A 20,335-nucleotide genomic window follows, 5' to 3' on the forward strand; every position below is an offset into this window, starting at 1 on the left:
CTTTAGAGGGACTTATTGTCCTGCTGAGGAAGGTCACTGTCATCAGCGTGGGGTGTGTGGCTGCATTAATGTTTTAGTGGATGATACAGTTGAAAGTAACATCCATAACTTGAATGCCAGAACCTAAAATATCTTATCAGAATATTGCATAAATCTAATAAAATGTTCAGCGGTGACTCATTTCAACTGTCTGTGGTTTTGATGTAAGGTTGGCTGGTGTAATGACGAAAGATAGAGATTTTTACAGACAACAAAAAAAAAACATAAATCAGAGTGTGATTATGTGTTTTGCATGAGGAATTGTTATTTATTACCAAGAGTGTGGTGTGATGGGTTCTGTCTGTATGTCTGTCTGCAGGACTATGCAAAACGTAACGGATGGATTTGCATGAACCTTTTTTTAGAAGTGCTCAGAATCTAACTTAGAGGTTTAATATTGATCTGGATTTGGATCTGGATCAAAGATTTAGTCATTTATTTACTTAACCTTGGAGAAGATGTGGCATGTCTATTCATTTTAATCATTCTAATAATCTTTACCTGCAAAAGAAGTGCCCTAACATATTTACTTCCCTAATAAAGTGTAATTTACTATAAAGTAGAAAAAAACATGAAAAACACACAAGTGCCATATTGTAGATATGATGAAATTAACTTAGTTCCATCTTTGGTTCAAGATGTGCACATGCTATAAATTGTAGATTTGTTCTTTTCAGCTTAAACTTGTCTTTCTTTCTTCAGCTTAATTAGTTTTGCTAATGTGATTAAATGTGAATGTGACTTTAAACTGATGACGTAGAAAATTCTGCATAATTGTACATCTGCGTAAGACTTCTTAGAGCCCGGCGTTAATACATGGTTAAATAAGGCTGCAGTGACCCGTTCAAAATTTGAAATATGTTCTTGAGAAGTGTCTCTGGGATCTAATCAATTCTAAACAAAAGTTTCAGAACTTTGTAGGTTAACAAAGGTACATTTCTTTATCTGTAAATCAATAGAAAACTAAACTAAACTGGCGAGAGGACTATTTTTCTACTTTGTGTGGTTTAATCAAAAGACGACCAATGAGGTCGAATTTGAAATAGATAAATCATAATAATGTAATATTTCTATTTCTAATCATTGTGTTCTTCTTATCTTTCAGACCACATTAACAGAGGTGCAATTTGGACCAATGAAGTTATTTAAAGACCCACTTCAGGTATTGTAAAATATGTCATGCTTGTGTACGTGAATGCATTAAGGGTTTCTGCGCGGCAAGGGGGTGCTTCAATGCATTCAATGCATTGTTAGTGTCTTTAGCATTTAGGAGCTTTTAGCTGAAGTGTACTATGAAACTCAGAATTAATGTGAATATTGTGTAGCATTTTTCTTGTACTAATGTTTCAGATAATCTTGAGTTTCTCAAAGATTGCACACCTCAAAAAAAAAAAAAAAAAAAAAAAAAGACAAAAAAAGTCCACATGCAAACATACTAAGAAGACGGAGGCAAAATTGTTAATGGTCGTATTGTGTGCAGTACAGCCTTGAGGTTGTCATGGAAACAAGGCCAAATATTTATGACCAAGAACATACCATAATGAACAATGCGAGTTATGAAAGAACTGCACAGAGGATCACCAGTTTTGTCACTGCAGACAGGATTTTCTGTGGCGTTCAGTTGCTCATTTCACAGTTTGTGCTCCTTCCTTTGGTATGTGCCCCTCCTGTTGGATTTTGTTTGTTTGTTTGTTTTTTTTTTATAGGTATTTGGAAAATATAAAAAAAACATAAGTTTATCTCTTGTTTCAAGTATGTGTTGCAGACCTGAAAAATAAACTAATTACTGTAATAAGTGCTGAATTCGATCTGATTTTCAGGCAACATGCCAAACATTTGCTGCTTCCAAATGTGAGAATGTGCTGCTTTTCTTTGTCATGTGAACTGAACACTTTGGGATTTGGACGGTTGGCCAGATGAAACATAACACTGGAAGACATCATCTTTGGCTCATGCTTTTTTCTGTTTTTTTTTTTTTGTTCCCCCCCCCCCCTCACTTTTTTCATCTTACAGAAAAAAGAAGTCAGTCATGAGAAAAACTGTTGCACACCCAGAACAAATAATGAAAATAAATAAATAATAATAAACATAACATTACAAGTCTTCTAACTTAATGCCTTGTATAGAGTAAGCACACAGACTGCTTCAGTGCCTGATGCGCTTCAGTGTGGCTGCAGAAGGAAAACGAGGTAGAGAGATATCCCCTTCCTGTTTTTGTCACTCACAGCTGATCTTGTCATGCCCTCCTCCTCTCTACTCCTCCTCTTTTCTCTCGCTTCACAGGATCTGGCCTGGCCCTTTCTGTTTTCAACAATGATGTTTTCTAGACGGAGCGATCAAACGCTGCCAAAATGCTCTCTACCCCCTTCAAGCTCTTTTCTTTTTTCTCTCCCTCTTGCTTTCTGTCTCTCTGCTACGGTCACTGCCTTGTACATCTGCTTCTTTAGAGCAGAAGAAGTATGTTTTCAGATGACTTTTTTTTTTTTTTCCTCAGTTGTGACTGGGTGTGTTTAAAACTGAGCAAAGCGTATCTGTAAAAGTCCCAGTACAGACATCTGAAAAGTCCTTATCTCAGCCTATGTTATGCAGTTTCTCCACCTCTGCGGAAATGTTGACTTTTCTACCAACATCCCAATGTGGAATTCTGATCTAATTCCCTGTGCGTACCAATCATAGCTGCAGGACTCAGAAGTGATGTATTTATGACCTGAACACTCATTTCTGCTTGTAGGGAAAATGTTCATACAGCATGTGGAATATGGTTTGCATTAGCAACACCTCTCTCAGACAAAAGGGCTCACTGCCTCACTGCTGCCTCACTGCTGCCTCAGGCTGCGTTGTGGTGCCTAAATAAAGCCACACCAATTGTCAGCTTGTCTCAAAAAGACAACTGTTAAAAGTACTAGTTTTTGCAGTTAAAAAAAAGAAAAAGAAAGTCAAGTTCTAATGTTCTAACTCAACCTTACAGATGCGATGCAAGCTTAAACCTACACACTTCCTTTTCTTTACCTTCATCCTGCTTCCTGCCAACAGTTGGAGGTGACGTCTGTTTAAGAGAGTGACTCATGAATCTACACTTAGTGCAGCACTGCTCATGGAGGCGGGCCTAAATCTCCTGTCCAGTATTTACGCAAGTAAGGGGGTTGTATGGAAGTATGGTGGCAGAGAGGGAGCGCGCTCTCAATGGCTGGTTTGACGGTAGCAGCAGCACTTTCAGTCACAGCCTTGGCAGACTGCTGGGAGAGCTGCAGCCAGTCAAGGCCACCTCGACTAATTGTGTCATAGATCATGGCAGCGGACAATAAAATCTGTGACGCACATGAGTAAGAGCTGAGCCTGATCAATCTGGGTCTGTCCGCTTGAGGCTTGAGGTCACACTGTAGGCTGATTAGGACAACAGGCTCAAATGAGCATGAACGCAACAATGGAGACGGCTTTGAGCTGTCGCTACAGTGAGGTGTCAAAATCACGTTTTACTGACAGTTTCTTATGTTTTTTTTCTTTTTTTTTTTACCACATTAATCTTCTAGCACAGGGTGGGGGCACATCATTTGTTATTAAACATGTCAGCTTGCATCATGTCACAGCTTCATATTAGTCAAGTGGTTTTGTTCTGTTGTACTATGACTATTTCATACTTGTTTTAAATGAAGTGACTGTGGTTGTTGCAAAACAAACCACGAGACCATACTTCCCTAAATTCAGTACTATTATTTAATAAAAGTAATTTTATCAAACAAAACTTTCAAGAAAAAAACAAGTTTTATGTTTTCAATTTTCTCTTTGCCTGCCATTTTAATAATTGATTGATGCACTTGATGTAGTTTTAGTACAGCCTAAGTCCAAACTCCTTTGATTCTGTTTTGGAAAACTAGTTTGTGCGTCACCTTTTTTCTGGATGAACTTACTACATCTTTTAAGGCATTTCTTAATACTTTTTTTTCTTTTGCATAGGACTAGTTTACATATGAGATGTTTGATTTTAAATGAGCCTTTTCTTTTTTCAGTCTGTACTTTTAAATAAATTTGTAAAAAAAAAAATCGTTCAACTAAAACTGCAATTTTAAAACGAATCTAAGCTTGTTAATCACACTGAACAGAATTTTGAAGTTGTGAAGTATGGTTTCTTAGCCTCATGACACTGCAGGGCCACTACAGCTCCAGAATTGTACATAATTTCTGTGCCATCAAAACATGCAAAAAACACAGAATTTTAAGGTTGAAAAGCTACATAGTGTTGCTTTAAATCATTTGGTACCATTGCACTGCTCTAATAAAATTAATTTACATCCCTCAGTGTCATTTATCCAAACCACTTAAGTTATTAAAGGAGAAACTATGTGCAGTTAATTAGACTGTATTTGCTTGTTATTGTCTGAGACAATAATGAAAGTTCAGTGAAATGGCCAGGTTGAGCTTGAACCATAGCTTGAAATAACTGTGCATGTAACTGTTCTGAATGTGGTCAGAAGTCCAAGTTGTCATTGACCTCAACTTGAAAAGTCCAGTGCTTACAAGAAGAAGGTGGGCATATTGGCACTTATTGTAGCGATTGCGAAGTACATCAACTACACTGTGCTTGTAATGTGTTGTTTTATTCGCTCTTTTTTTCAGATACAATTTTATTTTCAGTAATTACTCTACCTGTGTTTGATAGCTATATGTTTTTGTATAACTTCCATTGTATTTGTGCTAATTAATTTGTAACTGATGTTGCTCAAGGTCTGTTAAAAGTAAAGTAATGCAGTTGAACAAACATGCTTAGTTATTTCTGTTCTTGCAGGTACTTTTAGTTTTTGCCAAAGAGGATAGTCAGAGTAATGGCTTCTGCTGGGCTTGTGAGAAGGCCAACTACAGGTGCAGCATGGCGCGGACACCTGAGTCGGCTCTTGAATGCTTCTTGGAGAAGCATCATGACCTTGTCATCATTGACCACAGACATTCCAGACACTTTGACGCTGAAGCACTATGCCGGTAAGGAAGCTCTGCCATCATCGATGCATTTTTAACTTCTCGTGGCATATCTGAAATAATGTGACTTTATCTATATGACATTTTGTTAGGTAATGAAGTGTCCCTTCATTGTGTTTCTGATTGGAAGCTGGATTTCATTTAACAAGATTTTATTATCTAAAAGTTAATATTGGTAGGAAAGGTTTTTTGGGGGGGTAGTTTCTGTGTGGTGGAGTTTGCCTTCATACAACCTCCACTTAGAGAAGCCAGAAATTAAACACTGCAGCCTTTCATTCATTACTTTTTAGCTCTGATCAAACTGTTGCTATTTCAGCTGTTTGCATACTCTTTTTTTTTTCAAACTACTTGATTAATTTATCTACTGATTTTTACCATCTGTTTCCTGCAGTTGCCATTACTTTTAGCTCTGTAGTGTATACTTTTGCATTACATTTTGCAAACTGTTTGGACTTGCCCTAGAACCGGTTTCACACGCTCATTGTGGCAGGACCTTGCATATTAAGGCCACAAAGCCGAGTTAAATGTGAAAATGGTGTCTAATCAAATTGTGATTTCTGCAATGCTAATTAAACTTCCCCAGTCTTTCTTTGTGCTTACGCAGGAGGACACAATTGAACTGAATTTGAATTCTGCTAGACTCTCATCTAAGGCCAATAACATAATTCAGATCAGATGATCCTGATAGGACAGACTGTAGCACTAGGTTTCATGTGTTACAGTACACTGGGCTGTGCTTGTCTTTATGACTGTGTGGGGGTAAATGGCTGGCTCACTTTGGGCTCCCCAGCTTCCAGTGCATGCTACCTAGTCGTCATGTCACTGAGAAATAAGCGGTGCTTGCCCATACCACTCTCTATCTTTAGCCTTGGCCCAAACCAAAAACACATTTACAAACATTCATTTGCCCTGCCCAGCGTGTATGTTAACTCTATTCATATTGGCCAATCCATATGTTCAGTGTACACGCACAGGCTCCAATGGGGGAACTAAAGGGCCTTTATGGCCACTGGCTGGGGAAAACCACAGGCGGATGAGTGGCCCTGTACACTGCATTCTTTCAGAGGCCTAGGCCTGTTCGCAGAGCTCCACCACTGGGCTCTGCCTGCCTGGGAGAATCGGAGCGTGAAAAACTGAAAATACATTGATTTGATGCCATGGGCTTTTCCACGGGCCTGCTCACAGGTTAAATGGCTCTCTGTGTTTACATTCAGGTCAATTAGAGCAGTCAACTCTTCAGAAAACACTGTGATAGTCGCCGTTGTGAAAAGGTACATGCCTGCTTTTTCTTGATCTTTTTCTTACTTGTAGTTATCTAATGAGATCTGTTGGCCTTATTTGAGATCTGTAGGCCTGCAGCTTGTCATATGTAGCAGCTCTCTGATGGTTTTATACAAGCATTTGTCATGTGATACATCTGTGTTTACATGTGTTCTCTCTTTAAGGCCAGACAGAGAGGAAGCCTCTGTAATGCCACTGATCAATGCCGGCTTTAATAGGGTGAGCATGCAGTACAATGTGTGTTTTCTCTTGCCTGTATATTGATTTTTCTATTGATATGATTTTTATTTTAACTGTCCATCATCCCTGAATGACAAGAATCCAGTCTTAATCCTGTTATGGACGTAAAAGGATTGAGCTGACCCTGCATAAATTAATGCTACAAATAGGTTTTGATTTGTCTTTGATTGATCTGTGTTGCTCCGACACTTAGAGATATGTGGAAAATGCCAATATGATGACCTGCTACAATGAGCTGCTAATGTTGGAGCATGGAGAAGTGCTAGCACAGTTCAAACTGAGGTGAGTTGTGCATATTGTTGGACAGTGTAATGCTTTAAACCTTTGAACTCCTACTAGGAGACAGATATGCAAGAGGATGTTTAATACCATTTTCATGTAATGCCTTTTTATACCTGTCTTAAAAATTGATTAAATGCCCATTTAAAAGCTTGACACTGCTGCATAGTTTAACAGTGGATCTCTTAATGTTGTCCCTCCACACACAGGGCTGGCAATGCTATTTTCACAGCGCTGGAACAAAGCCAAGACGCCATAGAGATCACTTCTGAAGATCAAGTTATTCAGGTGGTTTGTTTTTTGTTGTTGTTTTTTTTCTAACCCCCCCCCCTCTTATTTAGGTGTCTGTTCATGTCTTGTGATCTCAGATCTCTCTTGCAGTACTTAAAACACCGTAGCCTGTGTTCTCGCCATGTTTTTGCCTACATCTAGCAGGCAGGATATGTTGTTGTTTTTTGTTTTTTTCTGTTGTTTTTTTTTTTTGTTGCTGCTATTTTTAATACTATTTAAAGAACATCAGTCAACAGTGTCTGAATTCACTGTAGCTCAGCATCTCTGATGAAGTCTCACTACTCTTGTCTCCTCTTCTTTACAGTATGTGAATCCTGCCTACGAGTCCATTATGGGCTACCAACAAGGGGAGCTAATAGGGAAAGAAATAATAGAAGTGCCTAAAAGTGAGAAGAATAAGCCTGATCTCCTTGAAACAATAAACTCCTGTATACGGAAAGGAAAGGTAATGTATTCATTTGATGTCATATAGAAGATGCATCCTAATTCAAACTTTACTTTTTTACCCTTTTAATGTGTTAATTTAACATACAAAATGGTGTGCAAACATCTCAAACCACCCATCATTTATTTACATGCTGCTTTCAAGGATCCAGATTTTCTTGTAATCTTTTTAAAGTAGTTTTGAGTAACAGTTGTCCAGACTTTTTGAAAATCTTATAACGTTTTTCTTTGGTCATTGGCAGTTTTTCCCCTTATTTTCAGTTGTGTTCTTGTACCTGAGGAGTGTGTTTTTGTTTGTTAAGCTACTTGGCACTGACCTATGAACATTCAAGACACCAAACTCAAATGATGAACTAGTATCTACACAAACATGAGGAAACAGAGCAATATGAATTCAAAAGAAGTAGCATGCCAAAAAAATTGTGAAAGTGGGGTCCTTGAGAAATATGAGGGGACAAAATCCAACCTGGTACCTGAGAGATTCATCTATACCTTAAGTTGAACCATCTACTGTTCACAAAAGACTCATCAGAAATGGTCTCCTTGGAAGGGTGGATGTCAACAAGTCATTCGTAAGGAAGGTAAACAGGAAGAAAAAACTGAGGTATGCCAAATGACACAAGAACTAGATTGAAGATCAGTGGCACAGGTCTAATGGAGTGATGGATCTTCCTTTAGAGCCCAGACCTTAATATTATTGAAGCAGTGTGGGATCATCTTGACAGAGAACACAATAAAAAGGAGCCAACATCCAAATAAGAGCTTTGGTATGCTCTTCAAGAAGCCAGGATAACTATTCCTGAAGACTACTTAAAGACAAATTTGTCTAAGAGGGTTCAAGCTTTATAGTATTGTGCAAACCATGTCTTTACTTTTTACATTTACTTTTTATTTTTCTGTGCTTTATTTTTCTGACAATATATTAAGAAGTGAAGGCTGACTCAAAACTTTTGCACAGTCCAGTAGTATAGCTTCCACCACACTCTTGCTTTACAATCAGATAATTCCCATAAGCACCACAGACATCTGCTACTGCCTTTGTGTCTGGGCGTGCATGCATGCATGCGTGCTCATGCATTCATGTGCGCTGTTGGTCTGCACCACTGGCCATCCAGCAGCTCTGTTTCATGTGCCTGGAGAACAGCGGTTGATAGCTGTGCTGTAATCTTAGTACACAGAGAGCGAAGGTCAGCTCCAGACAGGCTAACAGCAGGAAGGGTCTTTTTCAACTGCTAAAGCTGTCTGCAGGTGGGGGTACATGAAAAGAGTGCACTGGACTCCAGGAGCGCTCCCCTTAGCCATTAAAGCAAGTTGCTGCTCTCTGAAATACTCTGACCCACCCCACCTCATCACCTGCAACACAGCCACACCACACAACCTTATTTAATGTTGTACTGTCTAGTGTTTGTTTCTTATGATGAATAGTTGAATAAATATTTCTGTATATTATCTTTACCTTGGTTGTGCATTGTTCTAGGAGTGGCAGGGGATTTATTATGCCAAAAAGAAGAACGGAGACAGCATTCAGCAAAATGTGAAGATCACACCTGTAATTGGACAGGGAGGGTAAGTTGAAGCCTGGATCATGGAGTCTTCTCAATTTAAATTACTTTCCAAAACCCAATAAGTATTTTGTAAATCCTTTTTATTTATTTATTTTTTCTCTTGACTGATACAGAAAAATCAGACACTATGTGTCTATCAACAGGCCTTTAAATGATAATAATAAGGTGAGATGTGTTTCCAGTTTTGGTTAATAATGAATAAATTGAGGTTTTTTTGGCTTGTAGGAATCAATTTGCTTTTCTCTTCTGTCCATCCAGAGTGATAAATCCAGTGAACGTGTGCAAGCAGAGTCTCAGACAGGTGAGATAAATCCCATTAATCCTCCTGTTTCATCCCATAGTGCACCCTCTGTTCCTGACCTCTTGGTCTTATCAGCATTAGTGATGTAGATCCTTTCCATGACAGTATCACATCATTTATGATCCAGAACTAAGTTAGTTACATTTTGTAGGATGCACAACATCCAGTTTCTGTCATTAATGTAGATGTTTCAAATTGCCAGTGCTTTTGTTTGCAGATGATACATTTTTTTGCAATGCATTAGATGTAGTCCCATTTGGGAACCTTGGCTTGGTAAACTCAGAAACAATTCATGGGAGAAAGTGATTGTTCTTTAAACCATGACCCAGATTTTAAAGAGCACACTATCAGTGTCTATTCCTGCTTTATCTAGCTGAGAAATATCTGAAAAGAAATTATATCTCTCTTTTGTTGACCTTAAAGAAGTTCTTTTGTTGTATTGTGGTATCAGCTATAAAGCCAACCCACAACTGCAACAGATTTCAAAATGGAGCAACTTGGTTTTTGACAAGCAAACAAAACAGAATCATATCTCTGCTGTGTTTGCGTCACAAGCCCACTGTTATTTGTTTATGAAGCTTTACATGGTGTTCCAGCACAGTATATTTCACAGTAACTATTATACAACACCCTTCTACTTTTCACTATTTGATAAGAGGCTCTGCAGGTTGATTATGCTTCTTGTGTTATGGCAAAACTCAAAAGTGTTTATCAAACATAGTCATTTTCCATTTTTCCATTTTCAAAATGGAAAAATCACTGTCAGGCTTTCTTTTTGTACTATCTGGTCATTCACAATGAATCCTGTTTTTCATTTACAGTACGTTTACATTTTTACAACTAATTTATGGTTTTATTACATCGTAGTGCATTTAAAGATGGAAAAGATTAGATTTTCATTGTCATTTTAACAAAAATCTTCATGATGTACAAAATATAACTGTCGGTCTGCTCCTGTCAAAGCCACAATTACAGTAAAACTTTCTGTAAATTACATCACTTAGTCATTAGAATTAGTCATTTTAAACAAAAATTTTAACAAAAAATGAAAATTTTTAAAATCATAAGATAGTTATGGGATGGTAATTACACTCATATCCATAAATACACACAGTATGGATTGTTTTGTAGTGGTCCAACGTAACTTTTTCCGCTGCTCTAAAACACTCTTAAATATGCTGCTGCAAACAGTCCTCAGCAAATACAGTGTTTAGTGTTGGCAGGTGGATGTTGTTCAATGTTCAGCATCCAGCTGTCTCAGACAATTATACAGCTGTATTAAAATTTTACTTATTTTTCAGCTCATATATGATCAACCTTTTACTTTAAATGCTTGACATCTCTTAACAGTAGATTATTTAATTTATTTCTGAACTGATTCATTTCACCTTGACCAAATATTCCAGTGCTTCCTGTGGCTTCCTTTATTTAAGAGTTTAAAATCTCATTTATGTCAGTTTTGCTCCTCCTTTTGTTTTAAACACACACACACACGCAAATAAAAAACTTGATAATGAAAATAATGCAATTGAAATTCTTTTTATTCTTGCTGGACATTTTAAGATATTGTGATATGAGGCCCAAAGATAACCCAACCTGAACTGTATTTGTGTCAGTACAAGGTGTTTTTTTTCTTCACCAGACATACAATCCAGTAAGCACAAAGACCGGAGGAAAGGCTCTCTGGACGTTAGATCCACAACATCTCGTGGGAGCGATGGTGAGAGTGAAGGGATATAGACTATGGAAACTCTTTGCATCTTGTCAGCTTATGAGACCTTCCCTGCATTATGTGTTGATTGGTTACACACATCTGCTAATTAGAAAGTGGCTGGAAAACTGCCGCTTCATTTGTTTTTGAATCCCATTTTTTTCAGAAAGCATAAAGATGTTTCTTTTTAATCCTGACAGGGAGCTCACAGAGGAGACACTCCTCAATGGCCCGAATTCACTCCATGACTATAGAGGCTCCCATCACCAAGGTGGGTTCGTTTCTCTCCCCATCATCCCTCCCAGCCTCCATCATATGATTATCACTTTGTACTGATGATTGCCATCTCATGACTGAACACTTGTATTATAAAACTGCCACAACTGCTATGAGCACTTCTTGTACAGCTACAAACAGTGAGTGTAGAGGTCACGCACACGATTTCAGGAGGAGATGGGCTGATAAAATGCCACTTTTTATGCACAAGACAGGAAAGTGTGTTGAACCAGAATGATCTGCTGTTTTAGTGGTTTATGTAGTCTGTGAGACTGGATAGCCGGAAACAGAGAAAGTCCTCGGGGACGGGTCATATGACACACTGCAGTTCCTCTGCTGTATCATTTGACTGTGTAGTCAGTCCCTGTAGGCATCATCCTCTCGAGAATAAAGCACTGATAGAACTGCTGGTACTTTTTGTGAGTCGTGTGTGTGTGTGTGTGTGTGTGCGTAAGCAAATTAGTTAGAACTTGTGTTCTTGCACATGCTTACTGACCTCGCCATAGGTGCCCATTTTTTAAGCCTCCTCTTCCTTTAGATTAATCTTTTGAAGTAAATAAGCACCTTTTTCTGAGACTAAAAAATTGTGTTTTCAGATCTTATTTTATGTTAATTTCAGAAACACAAGTTGCCCTTATATCTTATATACTTTCATGTGCATTAGTGCAACTGCTTTTTAAACAGGCAGTGGTAAATAATGAGTTTATTCATCTTATTTGCACTTAAGTCAAACTTTTTCACATATTTTAATGTTTTATAAGATGACGAGGGGAGGTTTTTGCTTTCCTTGCTAGTTTGCATAACTTCTAATATTATTTTGATTTATTATTATGTGTTTGGGCTGCACAGCGGGGTGGTGGTTAGCACCGCATCTTTACAGCAAGGTCGCTGGTTTGAACCTCGGCTTGGGGGAGGTTCGAACCTGAGGGGCGGTGGCCTCTCTGTATGGAGTTTGCATGTTCTCCCCCTGTATGTGTGGGTTCTCTCTGGGTTGTCCGCCTTCCTCCCACCATCCAAAGACATGCATGTTAGGTTAATTGGTCACTCTAAATTCTCCGTAGGAGTGAGTGTGTGTGCGAATGGTTGTTTGTCTCTATTTGTGTTGGCCCTGACTGGACTGGTGACCTGCTGTCCAGGGTGTACCCTGCCTCTTTCCTGTTAAAATTCTGGGATAGGCTCCAGCTTACCCGCAACCCGTAATGGACTAAGCGGTAAAGAGAATGAATGAATTATGTATATTACTTATTAATCAGTCAAGCATTAAGAGTTAGAAAGGATATCCTCACCCTTTCATCCTTCTTAAAAGTTGCTCAATAATATGATAAGCATCTTCTTAAACGTTTTTTTTTTTCTTTTAGCTTATTTAAGTTTAATAAGTGTAAAGTATTGTGAACTTATATCATCCATCCATCCATCCATCCATCCATCCATTGTCTATACCTGCTTATTCCAATGCAGTTTCACGAGGGACTGGAGTCTATCCCAGCTACTATGAGGCAAGAGGCGGGGTACACCCTGGACAAGGCAGCAGACCATTGCAGAGCTAGCACAGAAACAATCACTCACACTCACTCCTAGGGAGAATTTAGAAATAGTAAATTACCTAGCATGCTTGTTTCTGGATTGTGAGAGGAGCCCGGAGTATCCTGGAGAGAACCCATGTGTACAAGGGGGAAACTTGTAATTTTTTCCTAATAAAATATATTTAAAAATGGATGGAACTGATTACAATCTGAATAGAGCTTCCTGCTACAGAGACAGACATCATGGTTTCTGTTTAGGCTGACTAAACAATGATTGTTAACATGGAAAAAAAATCACATTTCCTAACTAGACGAGACATAACATGATTGATAACTTTATTGGTTGAGTGAATTCAGCCATGCCTCCAGCAGGATCTAGAGTTTGTATTTTCTGCTGCTTGATGCCTGTCTTTGCCTTGTGGTTTGATACTTTTGGATATGCGTACTGTGAGTCATGACGGTATGTTTTCTCCTCATTTGTGGTAATGAAGAAAGCAATATAGCTTGAGAATAATATGAAAAAACAAAAACTTTACCTGCTGCTGTTTTTGAAAGTTTTTCAGTTCAAATTATATTAGATTTTAATTAAACAAAAAATGCAAAAAGTGATACAATTCTGAAAAAAAATATTTTAATAGGCAGATATGCTTGACATTGATCTTCACTGATCTTTGATAAACCTTATCTAGAATTAATAGGTGTAATTAAAAATGAATTAGCCTTTTTCAAGTATGTTTCAGGTTCCTTTCTTTTTGTTGTACATATTGGTTTGTCACTACTATACAGACCTAAGCAAAAGTCTGAATATTGCTGAGCAAAGTCACATTTTTAGTGTGTTTTTGTACATTTTCTGCTTCAAACTAACTTTAAAATGAGCCATTCTGCTACTGTTAAACATCATTGTTCAGAAAACACCTTGGGCACATATCCCAGCTTGCAAATGCTTTTTGGTGTCTGACGTGGTATCATGGGATTGTGTATTAATAGAAGTCAGCTTCTAGCAAGTTTCGTATGACATGTTTTTGAATTTTAAGCTCTGCAGGGTAATTTTATGACGTTAATTAAAATGCAGAAAGTTTAAGGTCAAGACCAGGCTGTCATTCACTAGGACTATGTGATGTGAAATGACAAGGAAAATATGCATCATGATAAAGTGTGTTGCCGTGTGAGGAATTTAATTTGGGGATCAGTCACTTCAGTTTGGGAGAGTTTCAGGTTGTTTTACACTACTGCTTGTGTAGAATTCAGCCACAGATTCTCAGTCGTACTCAAATAAGAGAACTGTTGTTTCAAAAACCAGTAATCTGTCATTGATATGAGGTCTGTTATGTATCATTTGGCCATCAGAGAAACCAGACTTGGTTCAGTACGATTTGTTGACAAGCTGGCTCACATTTGCACCCATAATTTGCTTTATCTTCAAATGTGAACAACCCAAATGCTTTTTTTCTGTCTTACAGCTGACAAACTGTCCTTACATAGACAAACATCACTTTTTCTTTTCACTAAACATACCTCTGATGATTTCAACCAAACAGCTGTGTTCATCTACGGTATATAGTAGAACTACTTTGTCAAATGATGAGCCTATTGTTGTCTAGTGGGTGGCTCTGCATTTTTTTTTTTAATTTATTAATTTTTTTCCCAAAAGAAACATTAATTTTCACCTGATTCTCCAGATCTGGACTTCTTTTCAACAGTTACTGCCAGCTGTCAATTTCTAACACATCAGTTAAGTTGTTCAAATTTGGAGTTGTTGCAGGGTATCCCTACATTTTCACATGGCAGTATGTTTTGGGGTTGTGCATCAACATTTGAAATAAACATTAATTTATTATGTGTTTTCTGCAGGGGGTCTTTTTACGTCTGTTCAAATCAACAAAATATGTCATTTTCCCAGGGGTGCTCAGCTGTACTTGTGACCTTTTTGTCCCTGTGTATGCCTAAAACTACAGGGGACAGAGCATTTGTAGTCTGGATCTAGAGGCTTTAGAATGACCCAGATAAAGATGTACTAGTTAAATGTGTATATTTGAATTCAGGCTGATTTTATTTCATTTAATTTTGTTACTGGGGCTTGGTAAGTCTTTTTTTATATATAGTGGTCCTGCAGTTGTTTTTTATTACTGTTTTTCTATTGTTACTAATAATATCTTTTTCTTTCATTATTAAGGTAATAAACATCATAAATGCAGCACAGGAAAGTAGTCCTATGCCAGTGGCAGAGGCTTTGGATCGGGTGCTGGAAATCCTGAGGACTACAGAGCTCTACTCCCCACAGCTGGGCACCAAGGATGAAGATCCCCACACAAATGACCTTGTGGGGGGGTTGATGACGGTAAGCAGCAGATCCATTTTGTAGCATGAAGGTCCTTCAAGACTACTGAAGCACCCAAACAGCGTCCTTCCCCTGTGCACAAAACTACTCCAATATATTAATCAAGATTAATATTCACTTTGTGTATGGTGTGAACACTTGTCAGTTGTTAAACCAACAACAAGAGAGTCTGCAAGCTGTGGACTCGGGTTCTTCGCAGTGATTCCTGTTCATATTAGAGGAGAGGGAGAATAAAAATACAAAGACAGATTAACAGACAGTCATGGTGAAGAACAGAAGTAGAAAGAGTGCCAAGTTGGCAGTCTTGGCAACAAACCCAGAGGAAGTGTTAGATTGTCCTTTGTGCTCCTGTAGGCTAGAGAGGAAAGCCCGCCCCACCCTTTCTCCCCACCCCCCTCTCTCTACCTCCCTCTGTCTCTGCACGCGCTCTGTACACATACACACAGTCACATTCGCATGAACGTTTTCCTCTTGACTCCACCGGCCTGGAAACATCCTGTTCTTTGGATCAGATGAATAAGCATGGTTTTACTTATACATGTACTCTGTGGAAACACAAAGGCACAAAGGTGTTAGTCCTTTGCCAGACAGATTTGTTCTGCAAAATTGATAAAGGTCAGATAACCACAAGCTGTTTGTTTGGGTTTACGTGATTATTTACGCACAATCTTACTGGCTTATAACGTACTAAGTTAAGTCATTTCCTAGCACTGGTTTACAGTTTATATGATGGAAGAGTGTCAGATCTAAACTCAAAAGACTCAGTGAACGAGGAAAGAAGAGCTGTTATCTTTCTGGGGAGAAAGTTTAAAAATAGTCAGTGTGTACAGAGGCAGCACCACCATGAGACAATGTATGGGTCAAAGATGAGCCGGTCTCCTTTTCCTTTTTCACTTGTGAAGTAAACATTTTACTCTGTGACACACGCCCAATGCACTTACCGACACCCAAAATATACTGTAGCCTATACTATACACCAGAATGATTGATACAAGACTTCTGTTTGCATTTAGCACAATCAGCACAAATGTTGTTTGAAAAAAGTGGAGATGGCTGCTTGAAGACTTACATGCAAACATGGTCAAACAAGTCTAGTTCTGGGCTTCAGTTGAGTTCATCATTGATTTATTTATTTGTTTGTTTTTTTAAGACTGCCTGAAATATTTTTTCTCAATATTATGTTATACAATTAAATGTAATAGGATATATGCACTTATATTAAATAGAAAGTACACAAACTACCTGTTCTAAGGTTTGACATATTTGGTTCACTCAAGGACTGCAAGGTGTCCAGATCATGTGGCTGCAAAATAAGCCCAAATCATCGCCCCTCCACCGCCATGCTGGAGGAAATGTTTAGGTAGAAATAATGCTGCCATTTTGTTTTTGGAGAGAAAAGTTTTTTGTTTTTGGTAAACCATTCCAAACAAGCCATACTTGTTCAGTCTTTAATTGTGGTGTCTTGAACCTAAACATTGAATATGCTAACTGAGACCTGTAGATCTTGAACTCTTAGTTGTTTTTTTTTTGTTGTTGTTTGTTTTTTCTGTTTCTCTAAACATTGCTCAGAGACTTTAGTGGGAAGACTAAGAACTTTCTTCAATATTTTCCACTTGTGAATAATCTCTTTCTTAATAATTTCCTAATGTATAATGATAAATTCTGAATAGTTTGGAAAGGGTCTTATAATCTTTCCAGACTGAGGGACAAGTACAGCTGCTGATTGCTGATGTCTTTCTTCCTTGGCATTGAATTAACACACACCTGAGTGCTCCAGACCTACAAACAGCCAAAAAGCTTGCTTTTACAGAGATGCACACACTTGTTATTGTTCACTTAATCAGTTGTATTTGATTAGCAGCACCTGGCTGCTACTTACCATTCTAACTTGGAAGTAGTATGGGTGTACTCTGTTTTTTACACACAGTTTCTGCATATTTAGACTTATAGCCATGTTATAACCACCCCAGTAACTTCTATGACTACTTTTATGCATCTGGCATTCTACTTTATTTTTTAGGTGTTGGTTTGTGAGGTTTCTTTGACTTTTTGATATTGAAATTTGATTTGAGGGTTGCGTTCTAGCTAAGGTTTTCCTGTAGAAACTCAGGCAATAACATAACAATGTTGCATGCTAATATGTAGGAGGTATCCATTTTCACCGTCTTAATACTTTTTGAATCATATATTTTTGTCTAGGTCAAGCAAAGATTAAGAAGTTGTGATTGTAATTCATCCTCTCAGCACTCAGGAATATGGATCTTTTTTCACTTTTTCATGGCAATCCATCTATGAGCTGTTAAAATATTTGTCCTTCACCTCTCAGATTCTTAACAGGCAGCCTGTTTGACACAGCTGGTATGAATCACAGTCCTAAGAGAGCAGGATCATTATACTTCTCGCTGCTTATTTGATCAATTGGGTGAGGAAGTGTTTTCCCATTGATAAGCCCCATTTGCTATCACAGCATGCAGCAAAGCTCAGAGGAAGACAAATGTCATATTGAAATAATTTATTTTGGATTAGTTAACATGTGGACATAAATCATCGTGATGTCATTTCTGACACAACGATAGCAGTTAAAAATCTGATCATTATATTTTTTGGACTGATTTTAGGTGTCAGCTTTTAGTGTAGCTTAGTATCCAAATATTGTGTCATATCATAGATGGAAAAACACTCGCAAAGATCTGAACATGACAAATCCTAAAAAAAAAAAAATCAGGGCTTTTTTTAAAAAATATTTTTAATTCTTGGTGAAAAAGGGAAAGATGAGTAACAAGGAGACTGATCCAAAGCCCAAACCCTGCGCTACAGTTCTCTACTGTGAAAACTATGTCAGAATGAGCTATTTAGACTGAGGCTATGGTTAAATCTATTTAATCATCATTTACTTGGCATGTGGTTTAATCCATTCTGTCATTCACCTTGTTTTAAAGGGTACTGCAGCATAAAGTCATGACTGGTCTCACCTAGATTTCTTTACAGTCCAAGTTGATGTTAAAGTTTTGTATTGATGCTAATTCATGTTTAATTTAGCAGAAAGGGAGAATTATGTCACAGTCCAAATTGCCTTTTAGACCATTGCAGTTGTGTAACTGAAATGATGCTGATGTTCTTAACATTGAGCTGAACTCCTTCTGCGACTGTTACAGAAAGGACGAATGATGGATTAATAATGGTGTGTAAGCAGTGTGGCTTTTTTAACACTTCCTCACCTCTTCCTCGGCCCCTGAAACTTTTTGTCTTTCTTCTCTTTACAGGATGGTTTACGCAGATTGTCAGGAAATGAATACATCCTTTCCACAAAGCGTGAGTTTACATAAAGACTTGACATAAAACGGAACTGTAGGTTTAAACTTCAGCTCTGTTATTAAAATCTAAAATCTTTTTCTTATTGTGATTCAGCCAGAGGTAGATCAGAATTTTCCAAGTCTCCCTGTCTTTGCTTAACAGCTCTTTTCCTGCCTCTTCCTTTTGCTCACAGAGCCCCACCATCTCCCCAGCCACCTGACAACCCCTCTGTCACTAAATGACATCCCCCCTCGTATTGCACAGACTATGGAGAATGAGGACTCTTGGGACTTTGACATCTTTAACTTAGAAGCTGCAACCATAAAACGGTGAGGCAATAACACAGTTTAGAGCTACCAGAGGAATGTATTTATCTTTTTGGCATGGAAAAAGAGCTTAAGATGACAGTTTGTGTTAAACTGCCATTCTGACTCCATTTACAGACCTTTGACCTACTTGGGCCTGAAGATCTTCTCCCGCTTTGGGGTTTGTGAATTCTTAAACTGCCCTGAAGCTACTTTGCGCTCCTGGCTTCAAGTGATTGAAGCTAACTACCACTCCAGTAACTCCTACCACAACTCCAGCCATGCAGCTGATGTTTTGCATGCAACTGCATATTTTCTCTGCAAGGAGAGGGTCAAGGTAAAATGACTGAGATTCATTCTTTCATTTTCTTGTCATGTTTGCTTTGACAGAAAAAAAGCGGCTGTAAGAGTGTTTCCACCTAATTTCCAAGACCAGATATTTCAATATTTTGCCTAAAAATAACATAAGTATTTCGAGCATCATCATGTGTAGAAGACTGTTAATATGAATTTACCATCAGCTTGAATGTGCACACAAATGCTTGGTTCATCTTGAAGTTGGAATTTTCTTTTACCAAGCACCTGTCTTTGTTCAGACAAGGGTGTCAAGTGACCCAGCTGGGCCTAGTTAATACTAGAGAGTCAGGGTTTTGCCCAAGTGTGTCAGTAGTTCAGTATCTGGTTGGCCCTGTGCACTTCTTTAAGCCAATTACCAGATTGTCTATGCCTGATCTCAGTGGAATGATCTTTTGTTGGCTCATCATCTGAACTGTGCAGTTACATCACTCAAGGATAATAAATCCTGGAATTCTGTAGGTTTATTACATTGACTATTAATTTGAAACATGTTTATTTACATATGACTCCAAAAAAAGTGTTTTCTTTTCTTTTTTTTTTTTTTTTTTGAAGCTACCCATTAAGTAGTTATTTGCAGGTTTTTGTTTGAATGGATGTATTTTACTACATATATTGTGCAAAAGAAAGGATGTGCTTAGTATGAAAGGGGGACATTAAACCTGATCTTCCTGCTTACTATTGCATCCCACTTTGTAGCTAATTTTTCATTCGGTCAGATGGCTAAGCTTCATATCCCCGTGTCTAGTGAAAAGAGAAGGCTATAGTGTGTCAGTTTTGATCTAGTTTGTCATTCAGACCAACACATTTTTCATTAAAGCAATAGTTGTTTGAGTTTCATGATTTTATTGTGGGGTTTTTCTCATGTTGTTTGCTTTAACAGCAAAGTTTGGATCCCATTGATGAGGTGGCTGCCCTGATTGCTGCTACCGTGCATGATGTGGACCACCCAGGCCGCACCAACAGCTTCCTATGCAATGCAGGAAGTGAGCTGGCTATTCTCTACAATGACACAGCTGTATTAGAGAGTCACCATGCTGCACTGGCCTTCCAGATCACCACAAGAGACGATAAGTGCAACATCTTCAAAAACATAGAAAGGTAAGAGATTCATTACACTGAA

At 38.1% G+C, this 20,335-nt stretch overlaps 1 protein-coding gene across 1 annotated transcript in view; it reads left to right on the forward strand.

The window, feature by feature from the left end:
* pde8a (phosphodiesterase 8A) overlaps positions 1 to 20,335 on the forward strand; it is a 54,444-nt gene that overhangs the window by 27,868 nt on the left and 6,241 nt on the right. Inside the window, exons 2-18 of the mRNA XM_041982191.1 lie at positions 1,145 to 1,201; positions 4,823 to 5,013; positions 6,225 to 6,281; positions 6,456 to 6,510; positions 6,725 to 6,813; positions 7,020 to 7,098; positions 7,406 to 7,546; positions 9,023 to 9,111; positions 9,224 to 9,275; positions 9,369 to 9,411; positions 11,054 to 11,131; positions 11,323 to 11,393; positions 15,095 to 15,259; positions 18,523 to 18,571; positions 18,747 to 18,882; positions 18,997 to 19,195; positions 20,096 to 20,313. Of these exons, the coding sequence (XP_041838125.1) occupies positions 1,145 to 1,201; positions 4,823 to 5,013; positions 6,225 to 6,281; positions 6,456 to 6,510; positions 6,725 to 6,813; positions 7,020 to 7,098; positions 7,406 to 7,546; positions 9,023 to 9,111; positions 9,224 to 9,275; positions 9,369 to 9,411; positions 11,054 to 11,131; positions 11,323 to 11,393; positions 15,095 to 15,259; positions 18,523 to 18,571; positions 18,747 to 18,882; positions 18,997 to 19,195; positions 20,096 to 20,313 (1,769 nt within the window). The remainder of the gene's footprint in view (positions 1 to 1,144; positions 1,202 to 4,822; positions 5,014 to 6,224; positions 6,282 to 6,455; positions 6,511 to 6,724; positions 6,814 to 7,019; positions 7,099 to 7,405; positions 7,547 to 9,022; positions 9,112 to 9,223; positions 9,276 to 9,368; positions 9,412 to 11,053; positions 11,132 to 11,322; positions 11,394 to 15,094; positions 15,260 to 18,522; positions 18,572 to 18,746; positions 18,883 to 18,996; positions 19,196 to 20,095; positions 20,314 to 20,335) is intronic.

Source organism: Melanotaenia boesemani, chromosome 1, assembly GCF_017639745.1.
Source record: "Melanotaenia boesemani isolate fMelBoe1 chromosome 1, fMelBoe1.pri, whole genome shotgun sequence".
NCBI classification, from domain to species: domain Eukaryota; kingdom Metazoa; phylum Chordata; class Actinopteri; order Atheriniformes; family Melanotaeniidae; genus Melanotaenia; species Melanotaenia boesemani.